Below are 22,736 nucleotides of genomic sequence, written 5' to 3' on the forward strand. Positions count from 1 at the left end.
TTAAAAATAATTGACTACATTATTAAATGCAACCTGTGTGGAAAATTAATGTTTTCCCTCTCTGTCATGGTTAAATCATGTGGGAACTACACGTGATAGAAATTATTAGAAATTAAAATGAGACCAAGAAAATTCATGTATAAATGTTAACCCTTCATGTTAATACTTACTCCCTGTCCAAGCTGAGTTTCTTAGCTCCATTTAATTCACTACATTATATTTTTATGGTTTTGTGGCGGCCTGCCACCGCGTCAATTCGGCTGGCTCTCCGGGCAGTGAGCGCAACCAAAAGCCAGCAGACCGCACAGCAGCACTGACACCAGTAAGCGAACTGGTAGGCAAACAGCAAGGGCAGCTCAAGGGCCAGCGATCCCAACATGGCGCTGGCCCTGCTGCATAGCCAACAGATAGGGATAGCATGTGGGGTAGAAGGGATTGTTATGCAAGAATGTATCCGTGCGCAGGAAACCCACTTTTGTTATGCAGGCCGTTACTTCAGCAAAAGGGGAGAACGGCAGGAATGTGAACAGAATAAATGTCGGGCTTGAGCCCCTACTAAATGAGAGCTATACCTGACAATACTCGTGAGTGTGTGTGTGTGTGTGTGTGTGTGTGTGTGTGTGTGTGTGTGTGTGTGTGTGTGTGTGTGTGTGTGTGTGTGTGTGTGTGTGTGTGTGTGTGTGTGTCTTCCTTTGCATAGTGTGCAGCTACAAATTCACCTTAACTACACCTGGTGTTAAACTGGCTTGAAGCAATTGCTGCTACATTGTTAAGGAGCCTCGACCAGACCTATATTTTAAACAAGGCATGATTGTGGCATGTTGCAGTATGAACAAACAAGCACAAACAATGAGAAGACTGTACTACAGGCTTTAAACAGCTTAAATTTGCACATCAGATCTCTGGAGCCCCTGGGTCCATGTGCACAACTACTTCCAAAGGGGCCTGCTCGACTCTTCAGATGGGCCAGTGATTGACAGCCGGCAGGTGGGGCCAACCTCCCAGGTTTCCTACCTGCAGGTACAGTGGTTGTCCCCTGCAGTAGGGTGGTAGGAGTGCGGCCAGTGTATCACCACATTCACCCACTTCTTAAAAGAGTCCCTGGGCAGGGAGGGGGATGGGAAAGGGGTTGTATTCTCAGCACCAGGTAGTCTGAAGGCATATTTACAAGTTCAGGTGGTCTGGCAGTCGTCTTTTTCTCTGGGACCTTCACAAATCAGGCTCCTATTCAATGGTTAATGGGGGCAAGATGCCTGAAGGTCAACTGGGTCCAGGGTTGCCGACAGCATGGTGTCTGGCAGAGTGAGGGTGTCTACCAGTGCAGGGGTGTAGGTGCAGGGCCTGTGGCGTGGCGAAGAGAGGGTGTCGGCCCCAGGGGAATCTTGGCTGGGCCAGATCCCTGATCGAGACGGTGTTCTCACATCTATTAGGCTACCTGACATAGGCGTAATTTGGGTTCGCATGGAGGAGGTGCACTTGCTCCACAAGGGGTTCAGATTTGTGGGTCTTCACGTGTTTACAGAGGAGTACTTGTCTCGGAGACATCAGCCATGGTGGCAGGGAGATGCCATTCACCGATTTACTAGGAAAGGAGAAAAGGTGTTCATGAGGGGTCTGATTGTTAACTGTGCACAAGAGCGAATGTATGGCGTGGAGTGTCTTGGGGAGGGCCACTTGCTAATAGTTGATGGACCATACTTTTGACCTCAGGGCCAGGAGGACTGCCTTCCAAATCACCTCATTTTCATGTTCGATCTGCCTGTTGCCCCTGGGGTTGTAGCTAGTCGTATGATAGATGCGATGCCTCACACTGGCAGGTACTGGTGAAGCTCTTCACTCATGAAGCTGGACCCCCGGTCACTGTGGATGTACGCCGGGTATCCGAACATGGTGAAGATCTGCACCAGTGCCTTGATAACGGAAACGGTGGCGGTGTCAGAGCAAGGGATGGAGAAGGGAAAACGGGAGTATTCGTCTATGACCAAGAGGAAATAGATGTTCTTATTTGTGAAAGACGGTGGTCCCTTGAAGTCAATGCTGAGTCACTTGAAGGGCCGGGTGACCTTTATCACATGGGTCTGTGGCGGATGGAAGGAGCAAGGTTTGCTCTCTGCACAGACCCTGAAGGACTCAGTCATGGTCCGGATTTCTTGGACAGTAAAAGGTGGTTCTGGGACTTTATAAAGTGATACAGACATGTGATGCCCAGCTGGCAAAGGGTGTTGTGCAGCAGTTGTTTGGACTGCGCACTGGCGCAGGTTCAGGACAGGGCATTGGGGGATTCATTGAGCTTCCATACTATACTAGATACTATAGCTGAAAGTTTCCAGCTTGACTCTCCAGTGCAAGATCTTGTCGTTTTTGATCTTGCCTCTGTGGGTGGTGCGGAACCTCCTGCCTGCTAGGTAGTGGCGCCAATGACAGACTGTTTCCACAATGGCTTGGCCCTCCTTTTCGATGGTGGATTGCCCGAGCTCCAAGCTGTGGAAGGTCCTGGAGAAAAACCCACAGGTCTGCCCTCCTTGGTTGAGGGTAGCAGCGAGGGCAATGTCAGAGGCATCGCACTCTACCTGGAATGGGGTGGTCTCATCCACGGCATGCATCGTGGCATTGGTGATGTCTTGTCCAATGTGGGCAAAGGCCGCTTGTGCCTCTGCGAGGAAGGGAAAGGTGGTGGCTTGGGCAAGTGGGTGGACTTTGTCTGAGAAGCAGGGGACCCACTGGGAGTAGTAAGAGAAGAGCCCTAGGCACCTGCGGAGGGCCTTGGGCATATGGGGGAGGGGTAGTGGGTGTACCAGTTGATGATCTGACTATAGTTGATGACCATTCTTGGTTTACTGTCCCCTTTTACAACAAGGACCTGGGCTTTCCAAGGGCTGGTGCTGGGCTCTAATACTCCTTCCGTTAGAAGCAGATGCACCTCGACCTTGATAAAGGCCCTGTCAGCTGCACAGTAGCGCCTGCTCTTGGTCGCAATGGGCTTGCAGTCTGGCGTCAGGTACTTGAAGAGGCATGGAGGGGGTAACAACGATACAGGTAACAAGTTTGCCACTTGTGTTGGGAAGGACTCTCAGAAGCAGGTTGCACAAATGATTGCTGCTTAAATGACTTTATGTTTGTTAAAGGAGCCTCTTGATATTTTGGCAGCTACTGGTTGACCCATTAGCAATGATTATACCAGTTTCAATGTTGATATCAAAGGAGACCAACCATTTCATATTAATTGCAACAAGAGGGCCCTGAAGCACTCTGAATACTTTCTGGATACACTGTAAAAACCTCAACAATTAATCAATATTTATTCTGGAAATTCTCAATTAATTTTAAAGTAGGTTATATGCTTCACTGCCCTACCAGACTGAAATCACCCCACAAAACAAAATCAAGTGCTTGCTCACAGGCATTTTGCTGGAATCCTTTTGCTTTGGAGGAATTGGAGAAGATATTTTCACTTTTGGACAAAATAGCTTCCCTGGATTTAACAGGATTTGCAACAAATTAAATCTAACTCTATTTTAATCTCAGAGTTTCTCACTCTACACATGCCAGTTGACCTGCTGAATATTTTAAATATTCAGCCATATGACAAGAATATTGTAAATTAAAGTTGAAGAATTCTTGAGACACTAGAAATTTTTAAAATATTTATGTATAAAATATTTGTTTCTAATGGTAGGGAAGCATAGGCCAAAAGGCCAAAACTTAGGATGAAAGGGCATCAATTTAAAACAGATGCAAATAAATTTATTTTGCCAGAAGGGCATGAGTCTATGCCACAATCGGCTGTGGAAGCAAGGTTATTGGGTGTAATTAAGGCAGAGATTGGCAGGTACTTTAGTCAGTGTGGTGAATGTCTGCCAAGCTGCCCGTTTCCCCTCTGGTGAGCCTTGCTGTACTAACATTGGCTGTGCATTATCTTTACTGTTAAGGACACTCCCTTTGGATACAACTATATACACCTATTGCCTTTCATTATTGTACCATGAGTTTCTGCCAATAAAAGCTATGATTATTGTTTGATCACTTCATCTTTGTCCACTTCATCAACTGGCACTTCAATTTTATTAGTAGAAAAGGATGCAGCGCTCAAGCCAGAGCGGCTTGTTTCTAATGGTAGGGAAGCCAGACCAGTAAAAAATGCAAGAAAAAATATAAAGAGGGAAATCTGGAGGACTAAAAGAAGACACGAGGTTACTTTGGCAGACAAGGTGAAGGAAAATCCTAAGGGCTTTTACAGGAATATTAAAAGCACAAGGATAGTAAGGGACAAAATTGGTCCCTTTGAAGATCAAAGTGGTTGGTTATGTATGGAACCAGAAAAGATGGAGGTGGAGGATCTTAAATTGGGTTTTTTTCCATCTGCATTTACTCAGAAACTGGAACAGAGTCTAGGGAAGTGAGTCTTAAAGTGAATAAAGGTGGATAAATACTGAGAGTCCAATGTTTTCCCTCGGACCTTGACGGCCTGCAGAAATTGCATGGCAGATGTCCTTAGCAACAGGTGCAGTGCCAGAGGATTTGAGGATAGCTCATGTAGTTCTGTTTGAAAAGCTTCAAAAATAACCCAGGATATTATAGGCCAGTGAGCCTGACATCAGTCGAAGGTAAGTTATTGGAATGTGTTCTTAGAAATCAGATATACAAGCAGGGACTGATTGGTGATAGTCAACATGACGTTGTGCATAGCATATCTTAAACAGCTTTTTAAGGAGATTACTAGGAAAGTTGATGAAGGAATGGCTGTCGATGTTGTCCACATGGACTTCTGTAAGGCCTGTGGCAAAGTCCTACATGAGAGGTTCCATTGCTCAGTATTCACTGTGAGGTTGTAAACTGGATTGAACATTGATTTCATGTAATGAAGAGCACAAACTCTAACCTAAAACCACAAGCTGACTTCACTGAATCTTAAACATTGTACGTTCTTGAAAGCAAAGTCCATTATTTATATAAAACATCCCCAGGCACGTCATTGAAAAAGTCAGTTGACTTGCAATCATTAATGCAAACTTTGTCAAACTTTGAAACTGGGCTGCCAGTGTACATCAGTTTTTTTATAAAAAAAGGAGTCTTTACCATCTTAATAAACCTACACGTTCAAGCCCAAGTTTATTTATCATCCAATTACAACCTGACAAAACAGCATGGTGCAAAAAGACATAATACACATTCAGACAAATGAAACAAGCACAGACCTATATATGTCTTCTAATATATTTATGGAAAATAAACATTATCAATAAATAGTAGACATGGGAATTATTTTAGCAGTCTCTATAAACAACACTTTCTAGGTTCTAGAATTTCATAATTTCAAAACGTGCCATCTTCAAGGAAACATGGGGAAAATATTCCAAATTACTATTTTATTGATCCAATAAACCAAACTTTATAAATGTCACTTTAATTTGTTGATAAAACAAATTGCAGTGTGTGATAGCAACAAAATGGAAGTCTGCGACTCCTGAAAACTCTCTGTCCAGTACAAGGAGGAACCTTGACCTATAGCTCAGAATTTTTTTAAAAAATGGACAGATCCTGTTTGGATGCCTTGAAAGTAGAGTCCAACTCACACAAATATCCTCATTCCAAAATATATTTTCCTGTCCTGACTCTTTGGCTCAGCCATCACATTGGAGTTCCCTCCAGAATGTTAATATCAGTTTCCTCAGCACAAGTAGTGCAATAAGCTGTGAAGAAAAGGTCTCCTCGCCCTCAATGACCAATACAGATGAGCCTCACAGCACCCTCATGAGTGACAGTAATTTCTCCATTGCTTCACAATTTCACATTGCAACTGATTATCTCAATGCGCCCCCCCAAAAAAAAATGAAACTAAGAACTAAATTAATGAATATGCCCAAGATACTTATGTTTCCGTTCCTAATTTAGTCGAAAACCATGAAAAACTTATGACTATGAAAATTACTATGAAAAACATGAAATTAGGGGCATCATGGTTGGCAGAGTGGTTAGTGCAACACCTTTACAATGCCAGCAATCGCGACTAGGGTTCAAGTCCCACGCTGTCAGTAAGGGGTTTGTACATTCTCCCGGTGTCTGTTTTCCCCAGGGGTCTGGTTTTCTCCCACCATTCAAAAAGGTATAGGTTAATTGGGTGCAAATCGGGTGGCACGTATTTGTGGGCAGCACAGACTTGTAGGCCAAAATGGCCTGTTACCATGTTGCATGTCTAAATTTAAATTTAAATGTAAATTATTCTTGGATTAGTGATTAGTGTTAGTAAATTTATTTTAAATTTACTAGCCTTAATCGTTAACTAATCCAAGAATAGTTGACAGCAATGGTACATAATGACATCTTATTTCTTTCAGAAATCTTAGTTATATCTTTCAAACATAAGATAAATTGGAGTGGGAGAAGGTCAGTTATCCTCTCGAGTCAGCTCTGACACTAAATGAGATCATGGCTAATCTTCTTAAAGGTAGAAGGATATTAGCCATGATCCTGCCTGATTACATTATCCCCTGAGTTCTCTAACATTCAATACTCTATCAGCCTTCTTTTCTCTCTAGGGGAGAGAATTCCTGAAAATATTAGATGGCCAATACACCTGGAAATTACAGGAGCCACATTTACAAAGTTTATCAGGATGAGTAGACTGTGTATCTTAATACATGAGCAAAATTCAACAGTTCAATTATGCCAACAACAATATATGGACACATAGAACTTTATAATATTCCTGCAATATTTCATACAATAAATTAGTTTAGACAGATATTTGTTTAGTTAAATATGCATGTGCATTTTTTTAACAAATATGCAAAGGGTAAATAAGCATGCATGTCTTACCTATGATAATCAAGTAAATTGCTGCCACCACATCAGCTTCCCAGGGCAGTTTTGAAATGAATGGATCCTCATGCAGATGTGGAGGCATGTTACCAGGCTGAGTAACAGAGTCATTTTCACTGTGTGTCATTCTAAAACTATGCTTTACCTTAAACAAGAACAAAGTTGTTAATTTGTTTGGAAAACTACATTGCCATGTAGTGATAATCCTTTTGACTGCACACAGTTTAAATTTTGACCGAACCTGAGAAGCAACCATCACCCCTGAGCTTACTGGAATAGAAGCCAAGGTCGAGCAGTAACAAGTTTGAAATGTTAATCTTTCCATTTAGATTCCTCCATCACCTTGCCTCTATGTAGCCCTCCAATCTCCCTTCCCCTCACAACCTTCTGAACCCTCCATACTCTCCAATTCTGGCTTCATGTGCATCCTTAGTTTATATTGTTCCACCACTGATCTTGCACCATTGACATTCAGGTCCATTGCTGTAGCAACCTTTTTGCTTCTCTCCCTTTCTTTCCAAGGTCATGTCTAAAAACCTACCTTTTTAACCAAGCATTTTGTCATGTCCTTTATTTTGGTGGAAAATCAACAAAAATTGGAGAAATGTGAAACAAAAACAGAGGATGTTAGAAACAGTCAACATCTGCAGAAAGACATGCTCTCTTCATCGACTACACCTCAACCTACAATGCCATTATCCCCTCGGTGCTGGTCAAGAAGTTACAAACTCTGGGCCTCTGTACCCTACCCTTTCCCCCCATCCCCCCAACCCCCTGCAACTGTATCCTTGGCTTCCTCATTGGAAGCCCATAGTCAGTACAAATTGGAAACAACATATCCTCCTCACAGACGCACCTCACGGATGCATGCTTAACCCACTGCTCTACTCATTATACACTCATGACTGTGTGGCCAGGCACAATTCCAGTGCTATCTACAAATTTTCTGATGGCATCACGGTTGTCAGCCAAATCACAAACGTCAATGAGGAAGCAGACAGGAGGGAGATAGATCATCTCATTGAGTGGTGTCACTGTAACAACCTTGTGCTTAACCTTAGCAAAACCAAGGAGACGATTATGGACATCAGGAGGGAGTCAGGGGAAAACGACCCAGTCCTCATCAAGGGCTCAGTAGTGGCGAGAGTAAAGAACTTCAAATTCCTGGGTGTCAACATCGCCGAGGATCTGTCCTGGAGCCTCCATATTGATGCATTCATGAAGAAGGCTCACCAGTGGCTATACTTTGTGAGGTGTGTGAGGAGATTCGGTATGTCACAGCAAACTCTCATAAACTTCTACATGTATACCATGGAGAGCATTCTGGCTGGTTGCATCACTCTCTGGTATGGAGGTACCAACACTCAGGACAAGAAACAACTCTAGAGGGTTGTTAACTCGGCCTGCGATATCACAGGCACCAGACTTCATTCCATCAAGGATATCCGTGAGGTAGTGCCTTAAAAAAGCAGCCTCTATCTTGAAGGTCCTCCACCACCCAAGCCATGACCTCTTCACTCTGCTACCATTAGAGTAAAGGTACAGTAAAAAACAAAATCTCGAAGAAGCTCAGCAGGTCAAACAGTATCCTTTATGTAGCAAAGGTAAAGATACATAGCCAATGTTTCAGGCTTGAGCCTTTCGTCAAGGTATGATAAAATGCCAGTAGGCGTCTGAAACAAAGAGTGATGGGGGGAAGGGGATAGCAAAATAGGTGGAGAAAGGAGGGAGGGGACAGCAGCAGAGGGAGAGGAGGGATGATTGGGTGGATGGGAGGGGGGAAAAAGAAGGGAGGGAGAACTGGAAAAACAGGAAAAGGGCTGGTAGGGAAAGAAAAGACGAACAGGTTTAGTTGAAAGCAGAAAAGTTCATGTTAAGGCCATCTGGCTGGAGAGTGCCCAGATGGAAAATAAGTCATTGTTCCTCCAATTTGCTGGTCGTCTGGGTGGGATAGTATACAAGGCCATGGACAGACATGTGAGTGTGGGAGTGTGACTCAGAATTGACTTCTGGGAGGTCACTGTTGTTGTGGACAGAGAGGAGGTGCTCAGCGAAGCAATCTCTCAATCTGTGACTGGTCTCTCCTCTCTAGAGAATGCCACAAAGCGAGTACCGGATGCAGTAAATCAGTCCTGCAGATGTACAAGTGGTGTGTTGCTTGACTTGAAAGGACTGTTTGGTGTCCCAGAACATGGTGAGGGAGGAGATGTGGGTGCAAGTGTTGCACCTTCTGGGGCACAGGGGAAGGTGGCGGGGGAAAAGGTACAGGAGCCTAAAGACGAGCACTCAGCAGCTCAAGGACAGCTTCTTCCCTGCTGCCATCAGATTCCTGAATAATCAATGAACCAAAGACACGGCCTTACTTTTCGTGCACTGTTTTCTATATTCATTATTGTAAGGTGGTTTTTATTAATGTTTGCTCTATAACGCTGCTGCAAAACAACACATTTATGATTCTGAAGAGAAGCCCAGTTGGAAACTCTTCAGAATGGGGAAAGAGAGAAAACAAGTTGGTTTGAAGTTGCAGAGAGGGGGGTGAAAGGCACAGGTCACTGCACCATGTCACAGATCTGACTCACGTGCTGAATGTTTCCAGCATCCTCTGCTTTTCTTCTTTATACCTGTTTATCACTTGCAATATTCTAAGAAAGGAAGTCAAAAAGTTAAAATACAAGTTTTTAAGTTATGTGGACACTGAGTTCAGTTAGATGCATTTATGCATGAAATGTGAACAGTTTAAAATTTGCCGCATGCACAAGTGGAGGTTCATTAACTTTCCATTTATCTGACATTGGAGGAATGTTCCTTAACTCACTTGGAATAAACTGCCCAATGTCAATCCTGAATCTTGAAGTTTCTCTGGATTGCTCGAAGCCAGCAGTTTAATTGTTGGATCTGCAGTGAGGTACTTAGTTTCATATGGCTTCTTTACTCCAATAATCTGAAACAGAAAGGTAATCATCTAATGCAGTCAATCCCAAAACCAGTTGCAGAATTTCAACCACTTTTCAACGCCACAGAGTTAAGTGTCAGATGAGGATTCTTGGCATCTGGTACATGATGGGATAATGTTCAAAAGGACAGGCAATCAAGGCGGTGGTATTGTGTTGTATTGTCAGGATAGGATCCTTATTGCTCATTTAAATCAAGATGCCAATGCTGCTGAGGACCCACGGGGAAGAGTGAAGTTGTGGTCTTTCAGTGCTCCTCCACTGCTCAACCGTGTAGCGGTTAATTTAAAAAAAAATCAGAGCCATCCATCGCAGAGTTCGAGCACCCAGTCCTACTAATGGCGGATCTGGTCAGCTTTAAATAGCTTGTGAAAGGAACCGAATATGTTTTATTTTATAATGCTTCAACCACAGGGTCTGGGCCTAAAATGGCTGCACCTGTATTAACAAAAGCCTTGAAGGGTTGCAGGCTTTGGAAAATGGGAGAACGCCCGCTGCCACATTTGAGAAGGAGAAACAGTGGAGACAATCCTATGGGACAGTGACCATGGCGGCAGACAAGGGAGGAGCTCTGTGGCTGAAGAACACACAGCCGGCGGGCTGTTGACAACTAGTGGTCAAAGAATCACACCAGGCTGTGAACTGCTGGTATCGGAACTGGGATGCAGGAGGGTGGCCTTGGGCTGGAGGGGTTCCTGAGGGGCTTCAGGCACTGAAGGCTTCTTGATTGGATCAGAGATTTGGAACTGGACATCAGATTGCTGATGGTTTGGACTGAGGTTTTTGTGCCTGCAGAGGCTACAGGAGAGCTGGAAGTGAAACCATGGGCACAGTGACTCTGATGGGCTTCTCTTTTGCTTCTTTCTTTCACTGCAAGGGGTGCTGCCCACTGGGCAATTTCTGCTGATGGTGTATCTGTCTTCCTTATGAAGACTAAATACACTTTTATGTAACATTACATCTGTTTTATTACATGGCAATAAAAGAATCCTGAATTGCCTGTTGAACAGGATCAGTGGCAGCTGTTACAATGAAGATCTGAATAGCTGAGTAGTCCAGACTTCAAGGGTTTCATGTTCCAAGGAAGCAGAGGATCAGTGCAGGGCCAGAGTGGGAGAACATTACCATCCTTTGAGAGACCTCACAGATTAGGAAGCCATTGCAAGTGATTTTTTACAATTGTTATGGTAAAGATTTGTCGGATTAAAGAGATCTAAATTTGGGATATCGCAGTTCATGCTTTGGAAGATGATATTTTGAAATTAGGATATATTAGAATAAGGAAAGTGTTATCTATATTTTGCACAAGGGTCGGCAGCTAAAGGCCTCAGCAGTTAAAGGCCTCACACCGGGCCACAAGCTGCTGGCAAATAGCTGCTGGGAACCAGGTATCAGGTCCATGATCCAGGTCTGTGCTGATGGTGAGCAGGGCTCCCAAAAGGCCTTGGGCATGGAGAGCTTCTGAATGTTTTGGTTGTCAGATCCAGAGGTCAAGAGGATGGAACTTGGATTCACCACTGGGCCACAAGCTATGTGGCTCTAGAGGTTATAAAGGTGCAAGTGGTGGTGGCATCGGTGGAGGCGGCAGGATCCATGGACGCTTTGTCTCTGAAGGGATTCTCTCTTGTTTCTCCTTTTCATCTTGATGCTGAGCGAGTAGCACCTCTTTGTGTTCCTTTAGAGGAGGGCCAGCAAGAAAAGATTTTTGCGTCCTTTGTGTACATGACAGAAAACCAAACTTAAAATGATTATCAACCATATCCACGTGTCAGCTGCGTTCCAAAATAACGCTGGAGTTAAAGTAGATATCTGAGGACTCACAGATCACTCTCATCACATAGTAGCAGATTTCTGAATGATGATGCCCAATGTCTAATTATGCATTTGGCGTCAAACTTTACCTCATGATATCCTTATTTAGCACAAACATTTTATTTTGTTCACAACTCTATACCTGTTGCTGAAATCCTGCTGTTGAGATCTGAAGTGAAATCCTCAGATTTCAAGTTAAATTTCTAGCATTAGTAAGAGCATGGATTTCTAATTAAAGGGTTAGACTTTATTTTTTCCCAACAATCCCAAGTTATAAAATGTGGCTTTAGCTGTAGAAAGATCCTTGATGTGAATACCCTGCAGATTTCAACTGCATATCAAAAGTTGCCAACTCCACTGAAAGGGCAACGATTACCTTGAAGGGTTGAAATTTGCTGTGTGATAGAAATGTAAGAACTGAAGCATTCAGCCCCTCAAGCACTATTCATAAGTTCATCATCAATCTACATTTTGACACTATCCACTTGCCTAGGACTCGCATCTTTTTATATGATTATTTAGCAAAAATCTATTAATTTTAAAGTAACTCTCCTCAAAAGTTTTGCTTTTTGTTAAATACACAATTACACATAATGAAAGTCTTACTTGTTGCAACTTCCCAGGTACATAAAGCAGGCAACACATGACAATACAAGAGAAAAAAGTTATAACACCCGAACAGGAAGTGGAAAAAAATAAGTCATAATGAATAAATATTCACAGTCAGATGCAGAGCAAAAAGATTTTCTGAGTCAGGGCTGCAGAAGTCTGGTGGTATTGAGGTGGTGCTATAGTGAGTGTTATGCAGGAAGATTCAGGAGCTTGATAGCTATTCTTGAACCTAGAGATGTTACACTTCAGGACTTTAATGTTATTCAATGAGTGAAGAACCACCATTTTTATTTTGGAAGAAGTCTACACTCCCACTACTATTTATGATACTCTGATTTTAAGATTAATTTCTCTACCATTGGAAAAAAAAATCTCCATAACTTTAAAATATTTTGAAAATCCAAAAAACTTCAGTCAAATCACCATCGTTGCAAATTAAAGGCAAACATATGTCAACTGTCTTCATCATGGGTCAAACTAAATGGACCAACAGTGGACAGACATATTCAGCTCAGTACAGCTCAATTTGGCTCAGTATCTGGTCACCCAAATGCAGAAGTCTAAGACAAGCTGGATGTGTGGTACCCTTCACATCTAGCCTTCCAGTTTTGGGCTACAGCTGGCTACTGTACCAAGTCACCAGCACTTACATTTCCTGTTATCCAAAGTGCTTCAGGCTTAGTTATCATTGAAATAAAATAAAATTTAAATTTAAATTCATAATTTAAATGATTTTTTTTTGTTTTTAAAATTCAGATATGTTTTTGGCAATGTCCACCTCACAGAATACTTTTCACTCTGCCCTCTATATCTGGACCAAAGTTTGCATATGTAGGTACTATGGACAGTGAGTCTAGACTGGGTACATAATCCAGCCCATTACAATGCTGGTAACCCGTTCAAATCCTGGGAACAAACTGATGTAAATGTTGCACAGTGGAGCACAATGCTGCAGCTATAACTACACTGCCTCATAGCTCAAGCTGTCAGGTTCAATCATGACCCATGATGTTGTCTGTTGGCACATTTTCCCTGCAACCAGGGGTTCCAATTTATACTACATCCCCAAAACATGAAAGATTAAGTTATTTAGTTACTGTAAATAGCCCCAATTGTGGATGGGTGGCATGAATGTGGGGAGAATGAGGAATTGTTCTGTGCACTAGTTTAGGCTCAATAAGCCAATTGGCCCCTTCTGTAGTAATGAATTATGAACCCATAATATCTTCACTATGGCATAGTTCCCTGTTCTATGCCACTCCAGGGCATAGTTCAGCTATAAGAAAACTGACTCCCCTTAATATGGGAGTCTTTTAGCTCTAATAACGAACATTACAGTAGCCTTCCTTACATTAGTGTTATTTAGACTATGATAGCATTTACAAAGCAATACTGTGGGTAAGAATTTCTCCACCCTTTGCTAGAGCAGTGTGCAGTTTGGCATAGCATAGCTTTCTTAATAATCTAAAGAATCCTTTGACATACCAGTTATAGCACTGGTTTGCTTTGATTGAATAAAACTTGACAGATCCAAATCATTTCAACGACGTTTTTAAAAAAACTCACTGTCAACAAAGTTCTGACTCTTCAGGGAATAGAAAATTCTTTGGTGAGAGGTCGAGCCCTAGAGTTTCCTCCCAACCTCGGCACCGGGGTCAGAAGACCGCGCTTGGTGATCCACGTGACGCCCTGGTGATGTCGGGGCCCCCCAGTGTGGTTGTCAGCCAGGACCAGGCTGGGAGTATAAGACCAGCCAGGCAGCCTGCAATAAATCAGTTTTGCTCACTGAACTCAACCTGACTGGTTGTGCAAACCTTCAATTAGCAGTGTAGCCGCCGCTAAAATTGGTGACCCTAACAGGTTCAAACGTCTTTGAACCTGACATGAACAACCCTTCAATCAACACTTTAGCCATCAAGCTTCCTGACTTCTGGGTTCAGGAGCCGGAGACCTGGTTCAGCCACGCAGAGGCTCAGTTTCACCTCTGCCAGATTTCATCGGATTCGACCAAGTTTTACCATGTGGTCGCCACCTTGGACCAGGCCACCGCCAAATGAGTGCTGCATCTTGTTCAGTACCCACCCGTGGAGATAAGTATGGGACCATCAAGCAGGTGCTCACCGGCTCCCTCGGCCTCTCAATACGCCAGCGTGCTGCTCGGATGCTGTGCCTTGATGCCTTGGGGGACAGAACCCCAATTAAGTTGGTAGACGAAATGCTCATGCTCATGGGCGATCACATCAACTGCCTACTCTTCGAACGCATCTTTCTCGACCATCTGCCTGAAGACATCCAGCCGTTACTGTCCCAGGAGAGCTTCATCGACCCTAGGAATGTCGCTCAAAAGGCTCAGGAGCTATGGCTTGAACGATTCCCAGAGGGCTCAGCAGTCCAGCAGGTTATGAGTCATGGGCATGACCACGCCAAGCCTTCCTCTAGCACTGCAGGGCCTTCCTCTAGTCACTTCAGGCCTCTGCTTCTTCCACCAGCGCTGGGGAGCCAAGGCTCGGAAGTGTCGTCAGCCCTGCTTGTTCCAGGGAAACGAGCAGGTCAGCTGCTGCTAATGGCTGCGGCGGCTGGCCAACAACACAACTCTCTCTACCTGCGGGATTCAGTCAGCGGCCGATGCTTCCCCATCGATACTGGGGCCCAGATCAGCGTCATCCTGGCCACATCCATCCTCCCCTCCGTGCAGCCAATTCAACGGAGATTCGAGCGTATGGAGACAAGACCGTCCACTTCCAGATTGGCTAGCGGAAGTTCTCATGGAAGTTCACTGTTTCATCCCTCCCAACCGCCATCTTGGGTGTTGACTTCCTCCTCGCCCACGGACTCCTGGTCGACATTTGAGGTAGGCAACTGGTAGATGCCCGTACCTTCCAATCCGCTTGCCTCAACGCCTCCTGCGTAGAGCAACCACAGATAGTCATGGTCAGCATGCCCAAGGACGAGTTTCAGCGTATCCTGGACCAGTTCCCGTCCCTCCTCAAGCCATTCTCTGCCGCCTCACCACGCCATGGGGCGTTTCATTACATCCCCACCCAAGGCACGCTGGTCCATGCCAAGGCACACCAGCTCCCGCCTGTTAAGCTCCAGATAGCGAAGGAAGAGTTCTCAAAATGCAGGAGCTGAGGATCATTCGACACTTCTACAGTCCTTGGGCCTCACCACTCCACCTGGTCCCGAAAGCCTCCAGTGGCTGGCACCCCTGCGGAGATTATCGATGGCTTAATGATGTGACAGTACCTGACCATTATCTGATCCCTCACATCCAGGACTTTACGGCTAACCTTCATGTAGCGAGGGTATCATCCAAGGTCGACCTGGTACGCGGATATCACAAAATCCCAGTGCACCCTGAGGACATACCCAAAACAGCTATCATCACCCCCTTCGGCTTGTTCGAGTTCCTATGCATGCTGTTCTGGCTCAAGAATGCCACCCAGACCTTCAAGCTCCTCATGGACACAGTGGGCAGGGATTTGAACTTCGTATTCATTTACCAGGATGACATCCTTGTCGCCAGCAGAGACTGGGCACAACACAAATCTCACCTGCACACCCTCTTCTCCCGACTGGCCGACTTTGGCCTAAAGATCAATCTGGCCAAATGCCAGTTCAGGAAAGAGTCCATGCAGTTCCTGAGCCATACCATCACGGCCGAAGGAGCTACACCAGCCGCCTCAAAGGTCACTGTAGTCAGGGAGTTCCCACACCCGGACAACCTCAAGGGGCTACAGGAGTTCACAGATATGTTCAATTTCTATAACCGCTTCATTCCAGGCGCTGCACACATCATGCAGCCGCTCTTTGCCCTCATCATGGCTAAAGACAAGACACTCACCTGGACTCCAGAGGCCAGCAAGGCTTTTGAAACCATAAAAGATACCCTTGCGAAGGCTACCCTGCTTGTCCACTCATGCACCAACCTGCATATGGCGTTCTCTGAAATGCCTCTGCCAGAGCCGTCGGTGCTGTCCTGGAGCAGCAAGTGAATGGACAGTGGAAACCACTGGCAGTCTTTAGCCGACTCCTTCATCCGCCAGAGCGCAAGTATAGCGCTTTTGATCGTGAGTAGCTGGGCATGTATTTGGCGGTGCATCATTTCCGCTATTTCTTGGAGGGGAGGTCTTTCACCATTTTTACTGACCACAAACCCCTCACTCAGGTGCTGACTATGGCAAGAGATCCCTGGTCGGCCCGCCAACAGCGTCACCTCTTTTCGTGTCGGAATTCACCACTGACATTCGTCACAAGGCGGGGAAAGATAACGTCATCGCCAACGCACTCTCACGACGGGCCATTTGCGCGCTCACACCTGGCCTCGACTTCGACCTGCTTGCCCGGGACCAGAAGTCCGTCGAGGAGATGCGGGTCTTCAGGACTGCCATCATGGGCCTGCGGTACCAGAACCTCCCGACTCCTCATGATGAGGGCACCGTCCTGTGTGATGTCTCCATGGTCACCCCATGTCCAGTGATTCCCCAGCAGTGGTGCAGGCAAGTCTTCCACCATATCCATGACCTTTCCCACCTTCCATCAGGTCCACGGTCCGTGTGGTGACAGAACATTTCATCTGGCACGGGTTTCAGAAGCAGATTGTGGACTGGGCCAGAACCTGCACCCATTGCCAGATTTCAAAGGTACACAGGCACACCAGAGTGCCCATACAAGATTTCGAACATGTCCGGGAACACTTCAGTCACATACATGTGGACATCGTCGGTCCCTTACCCGTTTCTTGAGGTAACCGTTACCTGTTCGCAGTAGTAGACCACACCACTCATTGGCCCGAGGCGATCCCGATGCCAGATGCCTCCACGGACTCCTGCTCCCGAGCGCTTTTGAACGGTTGGGTTCCCCGGTTCGGCATCCCGATCCACCTCACCAGTGATCGGGGCACCCAGTTCACCTCTGCGCTCTGGGCACAGCTCACCAATAGGCTGGGGATCGAGCTGCATCACATCACGGCCTATCACCCACAGGCCAATGGACTAGTCGAGAGATTGCACTGCCACCTTAAGTCAGCACTGATGGCCCGCCTCACCGGCCCCGACTGGGTGGACAAGCTGTCTGGGTGCTCCTGGGCATCCCCTCGACACCCAAAGAAGACCTACAGGCATCATCAGCCGAGCTGGTCTGCAGTTCACTGCTAGCCCTACCCGGTGAGTTCGTCAACACACCTCACAACCCCCAGCAGTCACTGCATGGTCTACTTCCCCACCTCCGGGCCCGTTGGACTCCTTCACACCCCCACTGCTGCCCAGACATGGCACACGGGCCTCTTATGTCCCCAGTGAGCTGTATTCCGCAGAGTACATTTTTATCAGGCGGGGCCCATCCACAGCCCCTCTACAAAGACCATACGAAGGGCCGTACAAAGTCATCCAGTGTTCAGGATCCACTTTCACACTGGACATTGGTGGTAAGAGGGAACTGTTTACGGTGGACAGGTTAAAGCTACCCTACCTCGACCCCACCGAGCCAGTAGTTGTGGCCCAACCTAAGAAACAAGGCTGCCCGGCAAAAAAGGAATTGGTGCTGGTTCTGGGGGGGGTGTGTGGCAGTACGCCATTAGGCACGCGAACCAGTCCCGCTTGTCACACACGCGGTGGGACAGTCAGCCAAAATGGCACCATCGGGGGTTTCCTCCCAACCTCAGCACCGGGCTCAGAAGACCGCACTTGGCGACCCACGTCAGTGCAGTTCTCAACCAGGTCCGGGCTGGGAGTATAAGACCAGCCAGGCAGCCTGCAATAAATCAATTTTGCTCGCTGAACTCAACCCATCTGGTTGTGCAATCCTTCAGTTAGTAGTGCAGCCGCCGCTACAATGGTTTGTTTAAATACTTGGTGTATAGAGACACCAGATTCTAATCCTGCTTCATGTGCTCCTCAAAAGACCAAATGAAGCCCAGGATCTGTGGAATCAGCATCCAAAGCCAGAAACTGACATCTACATGGTCTCTTGACTTCTCTAATATGCTGTACATTTTGTCACTATTGTTTCCATCTAGGTGGCAATCTCTAGACTTATGAGTGAGCAGAATGCTGAAATGATGGGATAGCAAAGAAGCTGGGATATGGTTCCAACAAAGCTAAAACAAAAAAAATGACAGAAGTAGGAGATGTATCTGACTCCATAAAAGTTAGAATTGTGAATATTCCTGTCAGATACAAATGAAATCAGTTCAAAGTTTAGATTTATTGTCAGAGTAACTACATGACATCACACACGACCCCGAGATTATTCTTCCCGCTGGCGAGACAGAATTTCAACTTGGTGGTAAATGTCAATTGTACTCAAGTACAAGATATATATCTTTGGCTTGGCTTCGCGGACGAAGATTTATGGAGGGGGTAAATGTCCACGTCAGCTGCAGGCTCGTTTGTGGCTGACAAGTCCGATGCGGGACAGGCAGACATGGTTGCAGTGGTTGCAGGGAAAAATTGGTTGGTTGGGGTTGGGTGTTGGGTTTTTCCTCCTTTGCCTTTTGTCAGTGAGGTGGGCTCTGCGGTCTTCTTCAAAGGAGGTTGCTGCCCGCCGAACTGTGAGGCGCCAAGATGCACGGTTTGAGGCGAGATCAGCCCACTGGCAGTGGTTAATGTGGCAGGCACCAAGAGATTTCTTTAGGCAGTCCTTGTACCTTTTCTTTGGTGCACCTCTGTCACGGTGGCCAGTGGAGAGCTCGCCATATAACACGATCTTGGGAAGGCGATGGTCCTCCATTCTGGAGACGTGACCCACCCAGCGCAGCTGGATCTTCAGCAGCGTGGACAAAAGAGAGAAATGTATACAAAGAAATGGAAAGAAACTGACTGCCATTTATTCAGTAATAAATAATGTGCAAAGAGAGTCCTTAAATGAGCTTCTGAGGGTTGTTGAGGAGTCTGATGGTGGAGGAGTAGCAACTGTTCCTGAGTTCTGACACTTATACTTCTTTCCTGATGGCAGCATTGAGAAGAGAGCATGTCCTGGGTGATGTGGATCCTTGTTGACTGCTGCTGCTCTTTGTCGGCAGTGTTCCATATAGATTATCTCATGGTGGAGAGAGTTTTGCCTGTCATTTACTGGGCTTTCCTCTCAGAGGTATTTATGCCTCCATACCAGGCCGTGATGCAGCTGGTTAGCACATTCTCCGCTATGTATTTGTAGAAGTTTGCTAAGGTTTCTGATGTCTGAGGAAGTAGAGATGCTGAGATGATTTCTTCACAATGATATTAACATGTTGGGAACAGGAAAGGTCTTCTAAGATACTGACTCCTAGGAATTTAAATTTGCTCACTCTCTCCACCTCTGATGCTCTATTGGTCACTGGATCACACATCTCTGGTTTTCCCAGAGAATCGCCATTCATTCCTAAATGTGTCTGCTCAGGTAATTATTCTTTCTCCTGTTCATTGTTGGATATTTGTTTAATGTAATCTGGACGGTGACAGAGTATTTAGAGATGGCTTGGGAGGAATTGCGAGAGTAGCTTGCACACAGAATTTTTGCAAGACATTTGCAGAGTGCTTTTTGCAAAAGAGCAACAAAGTATCAACATACAGCTTGCCTGGGAGAGCATGTGATTTTTGCAGGCAGGACAGAATAGATTTGCTCTCAGAGAGGGAGGGTGTGAAACAGAGAGAAAGGGGACAAAAATCAGTTCCTGATGGACAAAGCTGGCAAATGTTTGGTAGACTGCCTGGTCAAAGGAGAAGACTGGCTGTCTGAAAGGTGACCTGAAAGAAAGAGGATCATCTGGAGAACCCTGAAGGGGGAAAGTTTCATCAGCAAGATGATTAAACAGGAATCAGGTGCGGATGTCCTGGAACAAAATAAATTTCTCTCTGAAAACCAGCAAGAACCCTCCTGAGTGGTACCCATTTGCCTGTTAAGCACCAAAGACTGGTGAACTTTGTTAATGCTCACTTCTGTGCACAGTACAAGAATTGCCTGCAACCAATGAAATTGAACTGTGATCGAAATAACTTTTCTGAGCTTATATACACATTGTACACACCTGTGCTTAATATTAGAGGAGATATTAAGTAGGTTAGGTAGGTTAATAAGTTAAAGTTTAATTCTGTTTTCTTGTTCAAATATAATTAAAAACTACTTTTGTTGAAGTAACCCTGTGTTGTGGTGCATATCCATGGCTGCTGGTTTTTGGGGTCCTCTGGACTCTGTGATAGGACCATGACCATACCACTCCCTATTAAATAAATTGAAATCTTCTCATCTACAGCTGCGAACATTTCTCAACTTTTGGAAGGTTGATCATTTTACAACTGAAAATTAGATAACTAAAATATTCAGATGAAAATTACATTTTTGGGACATTACATTTCATGAAAGGGTAGGTTTCTCCAGAAAAAATCATACACAAATATACCAATATAAATTAATTATTGAATATATTCCTTGCACCTTTGAGAAGGTAAAATCCCATTTTTTTCCTAGCTAAGGAAGCTTTTTGTTAAAAAAAATGGCAATAGTTACTGCAAAAGTTAATTAGAGATGCTGTTGAAACAATCATGTAAACAGTCAGAATTGTTTCTCATCATCAATGTGCCATTTCCTCTTTGAGGGTGTTTTTGTATTATCTGCAGAACATGAAGATTTGCTAAATTGAGACAATAACATTTACCCCTTAGTTTTAATGAAATTTATCTCCATTCTCGTTTCGGTCATCCAAGAGTATCATTCAATTTTATCTGTCTTTTTCTTGCTTAAATTTTATTAATATTCTAAAATGTAGAACTTCAATTTAGATAAACAACCGATAATTAAGTCATATTTCATCATTTTCATTTATTTTTAAAAATATTTCTGATTTTTTTTTTCTTTGCTTGAAGAGTTCTTAATTTCCTAATCTCCATTTCTCTGTAACTTTGCTCGTCTCTCTTTACACTTATACTTTTCATTCTAGATTGCTTTCTGGCCAATTCTGGTACCTTCTCTGTTACTCCTGTGAATTCCAAAACATTATTTTCTCTAGTTAATAAAATCTGCAATCTCTCCCAAATCTGAGTTCTGGGGGGGGGGGGGGTGGGGGGATTGCATTTTAGAATGGATATGCTGGAGAAAGGCAAACTATGTTTGACAAGATCCTCGAAATTCAGTAGATAACCCCTTTTTTGTCTAGCTCTGACATCTTGGAAGATGCGATTATTTGCATTTCCCCTCATTGATGAGAAAAAAAAAACCCCACAAATGAGTTAAAAATCATATCACCTGAACAACTGCACTAATTAATTAAATGTATAGTACTTTGCAACACTTCAGCAAAGAGAAGGCTCGTTCAGTCCAGCCTGTGCTTTCACTCCACAAATGTCCTCTTGCTCAGTTATCGTTTCCCACACTTTCTTCCTTGCCTGCTCCAGTCGCCTAACACACACCTGAACACATCCCTCAGACCTGGCTCCAGGCCATCCACTCATCACATGCCGAGTTCCTTGCTGTCGCTCCACACGTCCCCACACTTATCTAGCTCTAACCACGGACCGTCTGCATCCTGGTCCCTGCCGAAGCCAACCCTTATTTATGTGTGAAAGCGTGAGAGCGGCACGTACACCATGTTCCCACCTATGACATACGAATGCAGCGCAAAAAAAAAGCAGGCCTTTCGGCCCATCATGTCCCTTACCGGGATTCATTTCAAACCTGGGAAACTCGGTGGAAAGTTATTGCCCGCGAACGGATTTGACCAGCGTCCTCCTCTACTCCGAGGGGCCAAGAACAGCTTGAACATGTTGATCACAATCCACGTTAGTGCAGTTAAACAGTTAAAAAAAACAATGCTGATAGTTTAGATCTTGGAAACTCACTCTCTCTCACTCTCTCGACCATAACAGTTTTAACAATTAAATGATAAACCTGCTCTGCGCGGAATCTCAAAGCCCAAGAGCGGAGTCTGTGGTTTCCCGATGCCGGTCTCCTCGGAGGAGTGTGGTTCCACGCTCCGCGCCGTGTAACGCTGGCAGCTGATCACATCGCTCTCCTCCGTGCTGCTGTTGCCCGGAGTTCAAACGTTCCCTCTCCATGGCATCCTCGATCACATTCTCAAGAATAAAAGGAGCCGAACTGCACCTTTCATCAACGCCAAGATGACCGTTTGAAGTGAGACCGCCCAAGGTAGCAGGATGAGCGCGACGCTGCGGCAGCGCCGGGGAGCCAGGTTCGAGTCTGGGGCGGTCTGTCAGGTGTCTGGACGTTCTCCCGTGTCTCTCGAGAGTTTCCTCCCACCCTCCACGGGTTCTGTGAAGTTGGGCTGTACGGGCTAGAATCAACTTCTACCATGTTGTAAATACATTTTTTACAAAATATGTAGGCAACAAGAGGGTCATGGGAGCAATGTGGGGAGGTTGTGGGGTCGCCTCTGATTATACAGGTCACATGCAGTTTACTTCCCCCAACCTCAATGGAAAAGGGGATCCATCCAGCTGGGTGACCCCAGCTGTTTCTTCTTCAACAGGATAGAGCCAAACTTCTTTACTTTTTCATGAGTTGAAGGACCATTATTGGGCAGACCAACTGATGGAGGTTCATCCAGAGATT

At 45.1% G+C, this 22,736-nt stretch overlaps 1 protein-coding gene across 3 annotated transcripts in view; it reads right to left on the minus strand.

The window, feature by feature from the left end:
- opn5 (opsin 5) overlaps window positions 1–22,263 on the minus strand; it is a 60,350-nt gene extending 38,087 nt beyond the window's left edge. For 2 of the 3 annotated variants that reach the window (XM_069886758.1, XM_069886754.1), the window contains exons 1-3: window positions 22,056–22,263; window positions 9,635–9,760; window positions 6,817–6,964 (exon numbers count right to left, since the gene is read on the minus strand). In XM_069886758.1, the coding sequence (XP_069742859.1) occupies window positions 6,817–6,946 (130 nt within the window). In that variant the 5' untranslated portion in view covers window positions 6,947–6,964; window positions 9,635–9,760; window positions 22,056–22,263. Of the gene's footprint in view, window positions 1–6,816; window positions 6,965–9,398; window positions 9,462–9,634; window positions 9,761–22,055 lie in introns of all 3 variants that reach the window. The other variant, XM_069886756.1, reaches the window with a different exon arrangement.
- Window positions 22,264–22,736: the final 473 nt, after the last annotated feature.

Source organism: Narcine bancroftii, chromosome 6, assembly GCF_036971445.1.
Source record: "Narcine bancroftii isolate sNarBan1 chromosome 6, sNarBan1.hap1, whole genome shotgun sequence".
Taxonomy (NCBI): domain Eukaryota; kingdom Metazoa; phylum Chordata; class Chondrichthyes; order Torpediniformes; family Narcinidae; genus Narcine; species Narcine bancroftii.